General features: G+C 40.8%; 1 protein-coding gene across 1 annotated transcript in view; it reads right to left on the reverse strand.

Moving 5' to 3' along the window:
- Positions 1-2,978: 2,978 nt before the first annotated feature.
- Positions 2,979-12,726, reverse strand: part of adipor2 (adiponectin receptor 2) — a 54,262-nt gene continuing 44,514 nt past the window's right edge. The window contains exons 6-9 of the mRNA XM_034163878.1: positions 6,748-6,934; positions 6,482-6,669; positions 4,736-4,929; positions 2,979-4,542 (exon numbers count right to left, since the gene is read on the reverse strand). Coding sequence (XP_034019769.1) covers positions 4,414-4,542; positions 4,736-4,929; positions 6,482-6,669; positions 6,748-6,934 — 698 coding nt within the window. The 3' untranslated portion in view covers positions 2,979-4,413. The remainder of the gene's footprint in view (positions 4,543-4,735; positions 4,930-6,481; positions 6,670-6,747; positions 6,935-12,726) is intronic.

A 12,726-nucleotide genomic window follows, 5' to 3' on the forward strand; every position in this document is an offset into this window, starting at 1 on the left:
CGGAGCAAAAAGAGAAAGAAACTGCATCATGGGAACCCCCCCACAGTCTACGTCTAAAGCAACATAACCAAGGGATGGTCCAGAGTCACCCGATCCAGCCCTAACTATAAGCCTTAGCGAAAAGGAAAGTTTTAAGCCTAATCTTAAAAGTAGAGAGGGTATCTGTCTCCCTGATCTGAATTGGGAGCTGGTTCCACAGGACAGGAGCCTGAAAGCTGAAGGCTCTGCCTCCCATTCTACTCTTAAAAACCCTAGGAACTACAAGTAAGCCTGCAGTCAGAGCGAAGCGCTCTATTGGGGTGATATGGTACTATGAGGTCCCTAAGATAAGATGGGACCTGATTATTCAAAACCTTATAAGTAAGAAGAAGAATTTTAAATTCTGAAGAGAGGCCAACACGGGTGAGATATGCTCTCTCCTGCTAGTCCCCGTCAGTACTCTAGCTGCAGCATTCTGAACCAACTGAAGGCTTTTTAGGGAACTTTTAGGACAACCTGATAATAATGAATTACAATAGTCCAGCCTAGAGGAAATAAATGCATGAATTAGTTTTTCAGCATCACTCTGAGACAAGACCTTTCTGATTTTAGAGATATTGCATAAATACAAAAAGGCAGTCCTACATATTTGTTTAATATGCGCTTTGAATGACATATCCTGATCAAAAATGACTCCAAGATTTCTCACAGTATTACTAGAGGTCAGGGAAATGCCATCCAGAGTAACGATCTGGTTAGACACCATGCTTCTAAGATTTGTGGGGCCAAGTACAATAACTTCAGTTTTATCTGAGTTTAAAAGCAGGAAATTAGAGGTCATCCATGTCTTTATGTCTGTAAGACAATCCTGCAGTTTAGCTAATTGGTGTGTATCCTCTGGCTTCATGGATAGATAAAGCTGGGTATCATCTGCGTAACAATGAAAATTTAAGCAATACCGTCTAATAATACTGCCTAAGGGAAGCATGTATAAAGTGAATAAAATTGGTCCTAGCACAGAACCTTGTGGAACTCCATAATTAACTTTAGTCTGTGAAGAAGATTCCCCATTTACATGAACAAACTAATATATTAGACAAATATGATTCAAACCACCGCAGCGCAGTGCCTTTAATACCTATGATGTGCTCTAATCTCTGTAATAAAATTTTATGGTCAACAGTATCAAAAGCAGCACTGAGGTCCAACAGAACAAGCACAGAGATAAGTCCACTGTCCGAAGCCATAAGATCATTTGTAACCTTCACTCCTTTCTTACACAGCAGGTGTTTCCTGTGAAATAAATCAATTTTATTTATATAGTGCCAAATCACAACAACAGTTGCCCCAAGGCACTTTATATTGCAAGGCAAAAGCCATACAATAATTGGGTGATTCTTTAACTACGGGCATTATTGGCCTTGTAAATGTAATTTCCACCACACCATTGCCTTACAAGATAAAGTGCCTTGGGGCAACTGTTTTTTGTGATTTGGCGCTATACACATGTGCTCTGATGTCACCGTTTATCTCCATAGAAACTATCCAAACAATCTTTCATACAAACTGTTTAAAGGGACATTACAGTGTTGTGGTGGAAATTACGGCAATAGTGTGGGACAACTACATTTTAAAAAAAAATCAACAGTTGTATGACATTGAATACCCCAATTATGTTTTGATTATTTTACTGATATTTTATTCAGATATTTTAAAACATTAGAAAAAAACGTTTCTTTACCATTCATTTTTATCATTGAAGATCAAAAGTCTGGGTGTGGGACAAGCACAAAACAGCAATATTTGCATATAATGATGCTGAAAAAAGGTGAAAATAGACTACTAGAACAAATTTCTAACCCTAACTATAAGATTTAGCAAAAAGGAAAGTTTTAAGCCTAATCTTAAAAGTAGAGAGGGTGTCTGTCTCCCTGATCCGAATTGGGAGCTGGTTCCACAGGAGAGGAGCCTGAAAGCTGAAGGCTCTGCCTCCTATTCTACTCTTAAAAACCCTAGGAACTACAAGTAAGCCTGCAGTCAGAGCAAAGCGCTCTATTGGGGTGATATGGTACTATGAGGTCCCTAAGATAAGATGGGACCTGATTATTCAAAACCTTATAAGTAAGAAGAAGAATTTTAAATTCTATTCTAGAATTAACAGGAAGCCAATTAAGAGAGGCCAATATGGGTGAGATATGCTCTCTCCTTCTAGTCCCCATCAGTACTCTCGCTGCAGCATTTTGAATTAACTGAAGGCTTTTCAGGGAACTTTTAGGACAACCTGATAATGAATTACAATAGTCCAACCTAGAGGAAATAAATGCATGAATTAGTTTTTCAGCATCACTCTGAGACAAGACCTAATTTTTGAGATACTGCGCAAATGTAAAAAAGCAGTCCTACATATTTGCTTAATATGCGCATTGAATGACATATCCTGATCAAAAATGACTCCAAGATTTCTCACAGTATTACTAGAGGTCAGGGTAATGCCATCCAGAGTAAGGATCTGGTTAGACACCATGTTTCTAAGATTTGTGGGGCCAAGTACAATAACTTCAGTTTTATCTGAATTTAAAAGCAGGAAATTAGAGGTCATCCATGTCTTTATGTCTGTAAGACATTACTGCAGTTTAATTGGTGTGTGTCCTCTGGCTTCATGGATAGATAAAGCTGGGTATCATCTGCGTAACAATGAAAATTTAAGCAATTCTTTCTAATAATACTGCCTAAGGGAAGCATGTATAAAGTGAATAAAATTTCATTTACATTTACATGAACAAGTTGTAATCTATTAGATAAATATGATTCAAACCACCGCAATGCAGTGCCTTTAATACCTATGGCATGCTCTAATCTCTGTAATAAAATTTTATGGTCAACAGTATCAAAAGCAGCACTGAGGTCTAACAGAACAAGCACAAAGATGAGTCCACTGTCTGAGACCATAAGAAGATCATTTGTAACCTTCACTAATGCTAATAACCAAAGTCAGATTTCAAAAACCTTTTTATTAGAACAATACAGCAGATATAAAGGTCTGTTGCAATCAAACTCAGAACTGAACATGTGCTTGAGAGAAAAAGCACCGCAGGAAAAATAAATTAATAGAAACTGTCAAAAGCAAAAGAAAAATAAAGGATTGACATACTTTTTTCCTCAAAGCAAACAAACTGAACTAATTCATCTGGAAAAACAACAAAATCAAACTTTGTGTACAAGAAAAGTTTGGTATAGTCAGAAAAAAGTCTGAATCTGTTCGTGTGCCCTTGAAGTTAACGTGAACGAACATTTTTCAGAATGTCTCTGTTTCCTGGGAGTGCGAGTTGCTACGACGGACGCCTCGGTCCTAAAGTTCACAAATCAAAATGGAAATGTGGAATTAAAGCTCTAAACTCAGCAGCAGTAAATTAAAACACAAACCAAAATAAAGTTTTCAGATGGGATGATGGAAATATGATAATACTGCAGACTTACTGTATTTTTTGGGGCTGAGGGCCTTCATTTATAAAAATACTACTTTTTTTTTTTTCTTTTTTTTACAAAGTCTTTAAGGGCAGGTATTTAAAAAACAAAGTAGTTTTTTTTATGTGCTGAGAAATTAATTTAATCTTCAGATATGATCCGATTATTTACAGTAAGAAAAACAGAAACTGCTACACGTCCCATCTGAATGTTTGTGATGTCACAGCTTTGATTTGGTTGCAGGCACAACTGTGCACAGGAAAAACATTCTGGTCAAAGAATAAAAAAAAAATAAACCACCTGACTACCGCCGTAAGAGACGATATTCTGAGTCTGCAGAACTGCTGAGTCCTTTCAAAGTCAAACAGAGTCGTTTAGTCATTTATTTTTCTTATGACCAAATTTCTCTGCGTCTCAAAGTGCGACACCTGCTTTTTTTCCAACTCATCTTTAGCATCAATCACACTTTCCTTTTTCATACAAATCTACAACCCAAAATTTAGAACCCTTTACACGGAAACGGGTTGTTTTAAATTATAAAAATCAGTCAAATCACCCAAACAAAACTCCCACAAGCCTTCAATTATTAACCCTGCAAGCAGAAAGCCACAAACGGATAAATAGATATTAAATAGATATTTCTTTTGATTTAAATGCTTTGCAGCAGAAAAAAAAATTGGGGTGAAAGACTCCAATGTACTTAAAAAAAAAAAAAAAAAAAAAAAAAAAGAGTCACTCTTCAAATCAAATCACCAAATATAATTTCAGAACTCAAATACGGAAGAAAATGTAATTTCTTGAGCCTCTTTTTTTGCAGTTTGTGAAGCTAGAAAAAGCAAAGTCCCCGTCTGTCAGTCCTAACAGCGCCACCATCTGTGCCGTGTGATTTATTACACACAGGCCTGTTAGGAGGAGGAGAGCTCGTGGTTGTGCGTGTCTGAGTTACAGTGTGCATCTGTAGTGTGGACGTTAGAAGGTGCCGTCCGCTGTGCAGCCCGCTCCCACTGTGTAGCGAAACTCCTGCAGGTTGCAGACGCCGTGGAAATGCACAAACGCCCCGGCAACCACCAGGATGTGGAACAACTGGTGAGAATGGAACTGAGAGGGAGAGAGAAGTAGTTGAAGAAGGATGTAGGACAGAGCATGTTGTGCTACTCTGACCCCAGGCCCAAAACACTTCACTTTCACCCTTTTCCTTCATTTTGCACAAATGTGGGTGAAGTGGGAGGGTGACAGCGGAGTATTTTAGTTGTTTTGCTTGTGCAGATGTGTGCATGTATTTGACACGTACCCAGATGTCACACTTGCCGGGGAAGAACCTCTCGGGGATTCGTGCTGCGTACAGACAGGCTCCTGTGATGTAGAGCGCCGCCATCAGCAGCAGCCAGCCTATCTGCCCGATGGTGGTCGCTTTGATCAGACCCTCACTGATGACAAAGTGCAGCGTGGGAACAACGCCGCTCAACCCCAGACCCACAAACACACCTACACACATGTAGAGGATGACAGGAACCAAACATATCAATGCATTTCCATCAATACATGCTGGTGTATTTTGACCACAACTGTATGGTACAAGTATCAAGAGTCCACATATACCAGTACTGATGTTTGTAAGAAGAAATAAAAATTAAAGCCTCAGTAGCTCATAAATTTAATTCATCTTATCCTCAGACAGCTGTCGTGTCTACGACTGCTGTAACGTCTGCATTAATTAAATTGTACTCATAGGGTACCTACGGTGTAATTATCAAGTGTGCACCATTACTGATGTGTTTGCAAGAAAAAACATCATTAATATGGAAATATATGCACACAACCAAAAAAAAAAAAATCAACTCATCTACTCCTCTGAGTGCAAGTATCAAGTGTCTGCCATATATTGTTAAAGTAGACCTGCATTGAAATAAATGGTCAGATTTCAGAAAGAAATAGCTGATATGTATTTATAAGACCCTTGTGAATGCAGTAAAGTAAATCTGTAAGCCCAAATTTGTAATTCAGCGGAGAAATCTTTGTTTAAAAATGACAAATTTGCAGCTAAAATTTAGCCCTCTGTGAAAACAGTTTGTACAGCCGTATCATTTCCATGACATCAGGGACAAGACGACGCGCTCCCACCTTCAGTCCAATCTCACACTGAAATTGATTTTATCTTAGTAATGTTACTTATACACGTCCTGGTTTCAACATCCAAAAGTAAGCTGCAATGAATGTGAGATACAGATCTGTGTGCTCAGATCAGCAACGACATTGACAGTGGGCGCCGTTCTTCCTCTCCTGCTCTCTGCCTCCGCTACACTCGCTGTTTTAATGCGAAGCAGCCGGTGACACCTGTTGCTGCAAGGACAGACTTCTTGCGGAAAAATCCACAGCACCGCACGTCTCGGCAATCGGAGCCCCAGAGCTCCATGGTCGCTGAGAGAGATTTATATATTTTTAATGACTGGGATTCTTTGCGGGTCTTGCCTCAATATCCTGCGATGGTACCGGAGGCGAAAGACAGTAGATTTTCATTGCGACACCACTCAATCAAACGGGCGTATGAAAAAGTCCCCCAAAATAATTTTCAAGCACAAATAAAAGAAATGTGTACTCACCAAACGTGCCGCAAGACAATATGAAGTTTTAAAAAAGTAGATCCTTCCGTATAAGACAAGAAAAAGGTGCAGATGCAAACTGACGTAAATCCACAAATTACAACTGGCGCAATGCATGCTGGGAGAGGGTCTTGTCCGTGACGTCTTGGGAGCGTCCATGATGAGAGGGACAATTGGCTAAATGTTAGCTGTAAATTTGTCATTTTCAAATGAAGATTTCTCCGTTGAATGACAGATCTGGGCTTGCAGATTTACTTTACTACATTCAGAAGGATCTCGTGTAAATGTAAGTCATTTTTTGTTCAAAAAATCTGACTGCATTTTTTTTCAATGCAGGTCTCCTTTAAGGAACTATAGTGTACAAAAGACATGATGTCTATTGGTGGTGAGCTACCCGCTGAACTTCAGCGGGTGAGCAGATAAACAGTTCAGTGTACCTGCTCTGACTCCTCTGTACTGCGGCGTGGCAAAGAAGTCACACTGGGAAACCGTGATGGCGGCGAGGCCAAGCACACACACCACTATCAGGTAGATGAAGCAGGGCTGAGGAGAGCAGTAGAAGGAGTAGTAGAGCCAGGGAACGAAGGAGCCCATGATTAGGAAGGCGATCCCACTGTAGTCCAACCTGAATGAGACGGCAAAGCCACACTCTGTGACCAACATCAAACCTAAACAAAGGCACAGACAGGTGAGAGTCTCTTACTTTGAAAAGACCCTGGACACGCCCTCTGAGTGGCAGTAGACAGTGTGGAAGAGCCAGGAGAAGGACAGGCACAGAATGGCTCCAAGGAAGAACATCCCGATGGCCACCTTCTCCTGCACCGGAGCCACAAACGACATGTTGGGTCTGAACATGTACATGAGACCCAGACAGAGAAAAAACAGACAACCTGCAAACAGAAGAGAAAGAAGAAAAGAAAATTAGACAAACAGTTCCAGATTTCACGTAGGTGCACTGTCTCACTTTAACCACTAGGTGGCAGGGAAGTAGATGTGTGTACTGTACATACACACCTACAAGCAAAACCGCAAATCACACAAAGTTGGGACAGTATGTTAAATACAATTTTTTTAAAAAGCTGCTGTGACTTCTGACTTCTATTTCAATGCAGACAGTATGAACACAAAATATTTAATGTTTTTCAGGTCAAGTTCACTTTGATTGTTTGCATTTGAGGCCTGCGACACATAAAAAAAAAAAAGTCGGGATGTTCGGCTGTTTACCAATTTGTAATGTCGCCACCAACTCCCACGACACTTCAGACGTTTTTCCACTGAGGATACCAAGTGATGAAGAGTTTCTGGTGTTATTTTGTGCTACATTTCATTGTAAGAATTCTCCATACATCCGTTATTGGTGAGAGATCAGGACTGCAGGGAAGCCAGTCCTTTACTCAAACCCTCTTCTTCAGCAGCCAGGTCTTTGTAATGTGTGCAGAATGTGGTTTTGTTTTGTCTTGTTGAAAAAAAAATTAATGGACGTCGTCTTGAAGGTGTATGTTGCTCTAAAATCTCAATCAAATCAAAATAAAATCAATTTTATTTATACAACCCCTGGCAAAAATTATGGAATCACTGGCCTCGGAGGATGTTCATTCAGTTGTTTAATTTTGGAGCAAAAAAAGCAGATCACAGACATGACACAAAACTAAAGTCATTTCAAATGGCAACTTTCTGGATTTAAGAAACACTATAAGAAATCAAGAAAAAAATTGTAGCAGTCAGTAACGGTGACTTTTTTAGACCAAGCAGAGGGAAAAAAATATGGAATCACTCAATTCTGAGGAAAAAATTATGGACTCACCCTGTAAATTTTCATCCTCAAAACTAACACCTGCATCAAATCAGATCTGCTCATTAGTCTGCATCTACAAAGGAGTGAACACACCTTGGAGAGCTGTTGCACCAAGTGGACTGACATGAATCATGGCTTCAACACGAGAGATGTCAATTGAAACAAAGGAGAGGATTATCAAACTCTTAAAAGAGGGTAAATCATCACGCAAAAACAAAAGAATGCTCCAACACATCACTAGTATTTTGTTGCACCACCTCTGGCTTTTATAACAGCTTGCAGTCTAAGAGGCATGGACTTAATGAGTGACAAACAGTACTCTTCATCAATCTGGCTCCAACTTTCTCTGATTGCTGTTGCCAGATCAGCTTTGCAGGTTGGAGCCTTGTCATGGACCATTTTCTTCAACTTCCACCAAAGATTTTCACTTGGATTAAGATCCGGACTATTTGCAGGCCATGACATTGACCCTATGTGTCTTTTTGCAAGGAATGTTTTCACAGTTTTTGCGCTATGGCAAGATGCATTATCATCTTGAAAAATGATTTCATCATCCCCAAACATCCTTTCAATTGATGGGATAAGAAAAGTGTCCAAAATATCAACGTAAACTTGTGCATTTACTGATGATGTAATGACAGCCATCTCCCCAGTGCCTTTACCTGACATGCAGCCCCATATCATCAATGACTGTAGAAATTTACATGTTCTCTTCAGGCAGTCATCTTTATAAATCTCACTGGAACGGCACCAAACAAAAGTTCCAGCATCATCACCTTGCCCAATGCAGACTCGAGATTCATCACTGAATATGACTTTCATCCAAGTCATCCACAGTCCACGATTGCTTTTCCTTAGCCCATTGTAACCTTGTTTTTTTCTGTTTAGGTGTTAATGATGGCTTTCGTTTAGCTTTTCTGTATGTAAATCCCATTTCCTTTAGGCGGTTTCTTACAGTTCGGTCACAGACGTTGACTCCAGTTTCCTCCCATTCGTTCCTCATTTGTTTTGTTGTGCATTTTCGATTTTTGAGACATATTGCTTTAAGTTTTCTGTCTTGACGCTTTGATGTCTTCCTTGATCTACCAGTATGTCTGCCTTTAACAACCTTCCCATGTTGTTTGTATTTGGTCCAGAGTTTAGACACAGCTGACTGTGAACAACCAACATCTTTTGCAACATTGCGTGATGATTTACCCTCTTTTAAGAGTTTGATAATCCTCTCCTTTGTTTCAATTGACATCTCTCGTGTTGGAGCCATGATTCATGTCAGTCCACTTGGTGCAACAGCTCTCCAAGGTGTGATCACTCCTTTTTAGATGCAGACTAACGAGCAGATCTGATTTGATGCAGGTGTTAGTTTTGGGGATGAAAATTTACAGGGTGATTCCATAATTTATTCCTCAGAATTGAGTGAGTCCATATTTTTTTCCCTCTGCTTGGTTTAAAAAAGTAACCGTTACTGACTGCCACAATTTTTTTTCCTGATTTCTCATAGTGTTTTTTAAAGCCAGAAAGTTGCCATTTGAAATGACTTTAGTTTTGTGTCATGTCTGTGATCTGCTTTTTTTCTACAAAATTAAACAACTGAATGAACATCCTCCGAGGCCGGTGATTCCATAATTTTTTGCCAGGGGTTGTATAGCGCCAAATCACAACAAACAGTTGCCCCAAGGCGCCTTATATTGTAAGGCAAAAGCCATACAATAATTACAGAAAAACCCCAACGGTCAAAACGACCCCCTATGAGCAAGCACTTGGCGACAGTGGGAAGGAAAAACTCCCTTTTAACAGGAAGAAACCTCCAGCATAACCAGGGTCAGGGAGGGGCAGTCTTCTGCTGGGACTGGTTGGGGCTGAGGGAGAGAACCAGGAAAAAGACATGCTGTGGAGGGGAGCAGAGATCAATCACTAATGATTAAAAGCAGAGTGGTGCATACAGAGCAAAAAGAGAAAGAAACACTCAGTGCATCATTGGAACCCCCCAGCAGTCTAAGTCTATAGCAGCATAACTAAGGGATGGTTCAGGGTCACCTGATCCAGCCCTAACTATAAGCTTTAGCAAAAAGGAAAGTTTTAAGCTTAATCTTAAAAGTAGAGAGGGTGTCTGTCTCCCTGATCCGAATTGGGAGCTGGTTCCACAGGAGAGGAGCCTGAAAGCTGAAGGCTCTGCCTCCCATTCTACTCTTAAAAACCCTAGGAACTACAAGTAAGCCTGCAGTCTGAGAGTGAACCGCTCTATTGGGGTGATATGGTACTATGAGGTCCCTAAGATAAGATGGGACCTGATTATTCATAACCTTATAAGTAAGAAGAATAATTTTAAATTCTATTCTGGACTCAACAGGGAGCCAATGAAGAGAAGCCAATATGGGTGAAATATGCTCTCTCCTTCTAGTCCCTGTCAGTACTCTAGCTGCAGCATTTTGAATTAACTGAAGGCTTTTCAGGGAACTTTTAGGACAACCTGATAATAATGAATTACAATAGTCCAGCCTAGAAGAAATAAATGCATGAATTAGTTTTTCAGCATCACTCTGAGACAAGACCTTTCTAATTTTAGAGATATTGCGCAAATGCAAAAAAGCAGTCCTACATATTTGCTTAATATGCACACTGAAGGACATATTCTGATCAAAATTGACTCCAAGATTTCTCACAGTATTACTAGAGGTTAGGGTAATGCCATCCAGAGTAAGGATCTGGTTAGACACCATGTTTCTAAGATTTGTGGGGCCAAGTACAATAACTTCAGTTTTATCTGAATTTAAAAGCAGAAAATTAGAGGTCATCCATGTCTTTATGTCTGAAAGACATTCCTGCAGTTTAACTAATTGGTGTGTGTCCTCTGGCTTCATGGATAGATAAAGCTGGGTATCATCTGCGTAACAATGAAAATTTAAGCAATGCTTTCTAATAATACTGCCTAAGGGAAGCATGTATAAAGTGAGTAAAATCGGTCCTAGCACAGAACCTTGTGGAACTCCATAATTAACCTTAGTCCGTGAAGAAGACTCCACATTTACATGAACAAATTGTAATCTATTAGATAAATATGATTCAAACCACTGCAGCGCAGTGCCTTTAATACCTATAGCATGCTCTAATCTCTGTAATAAAATTTTATGGTCAACAGTATCAAAAGCTGCACTGAGGTCTAACAGGACGAGCACAGAGATGAGTCCACTGTCTGAGGCCATAAGAAGATCATTTGTAACCTTCACTAATGCTGTTTCTGTACTATGATGAATTCTGAAACCTGACTGAAACTCTTCAAATAGACCATTCCTCTGCAGATGATCAGTTAGCTGTTTTACAACTACCCTTTCAAGAATTTTTGAGAGAAAAGGAAGGTTGGAGATTGGCCTATAATTAGCTAACGTCTATACGTCTTTGGGATGGTTATGAGTAATTTTTTCTCTAATAGTTAAAATTTTATTTGCAAAGAATCTCAATGTGCTTCTCCGCAGTAAACTACCTTTACCAAGGGCACCAACACAAGCCCCTACTATGACAGACCCTAGATTTTGGACGTGTTGCCAAGTCTGGATGGTACTTTTCTTCTAACACATTTGTTAACTGGAGATCTTTTGCCCAACTTTGCTCACTCAGCCTTTCATAGATACTGCTTTTGTAGCCATGAAGAAGTTTTTAAAGACGTAGGCATTAAAAAATTACTTACTCCATGTACATGCGTCTTGTGGACTTGGAGAAGGCGTATGATCGGGTACTCCAGGAGGTGCTGCCGGAGTATGGAGTGGGGGGGGGTCCCTTCTCAGTGCCATGTACTCATAAAGTGAGAACTGTGTTTGAGTTCTCGGCAGTCGGTCGGACTTGTTTCCAGTGGAGATTGGCCTCTGACAGGGCTGCGCCTTATCACCAATCCTGTTTGTGATATTCATGGACAGGATATCGAGTACTGTAGTCGGGGGGGGGGGGGGGGGGGGGGGGTCCAGTTTGGTGGGCTCAGGGTCTCATCACTGCTTTTTTGCAGATGATGTGGTCCTGTTGGCTACATCGGCCTATGACCTCCAGCACTACTTTGAAGTAGAGTGTGGAGCGGCTGGGATGAGGATCAGCACCTCTAAATCTGAGGCCATGGTTCTCAGCAGGAAGTTGATGGATTGCCTACTCCTGGCAGGGAATGAGGTCCTGTTCCAAGTGAACGCGTTAAAGTACCTTGGGGTCTTGTTCATCAGTGAGGGGACAATGGAGCGTGAGATTGGCTGGAGAATCTTTGCAGGCAGGTACGGTATTGCATTCGCTCTACTGTACTGTGGTACCAAAATGGGTTCCCTCAGGAGGGTGGCTAGTGTCTCCTAGTGAGATAGTGTGAGAAGCTCAGTCATTCAGGAGAAACTCGGAGTAGAGCCACTGCTCCTTCGCATTGAACGGAGCCAGTTTAGGTGGCTCAGGCATCTGGTAAGGATGCCCCCCGGACACCTCCCTCGGGAGGTGTCCCAGGCATGTCCAGCTAGGTAGGAGACCCCGGGAAGACCCAGGACTAGGTGGAGAGATTATATCCAAACACTGGCCTGGGAACGCCTCAGGATCCCCAGTCAGAGGTGGTTAATGTGGCCCCAGGAAAGGGGTGTTTTGGGTCCTCTGCTGGAACTGTTCCCCTGTGGCCCAATCCTGGATAAGCAGTTGAAGATGAGTGAGTGAGAGTGACTATCTGGGGGTATCTTTATCATTTCAAAACCACCTCAAGGTTTTTTTGTTTTTCTTGTAGCGGCATGTGGGCTGTTGTACGTGAGCTGTTTGAGTTTATTTTCCTGTATCCTGCTTCCTAAGGCGGTTAGTTTAAGATAATAAGGTTGGATTAACAATATCAGTGATTAAGGTTTTCCAGGAAGTCTGTCCTTTCCAGACATGGACTGTCTCACT

This window comes from Thalassophryne amazonica, chromosome 22, assembly GCF_902500255.1.
Source record: "Thalassophryne amazonica chromosome 22, fThaAma1.1, whole genome shotgun sequence".
NCBI lineage: Eukaryota > Metazoa > Chordata > Actinopteri > Batrachoidiformes > Batrachoididae > Thalassophryne > Thalassophryne amazonica.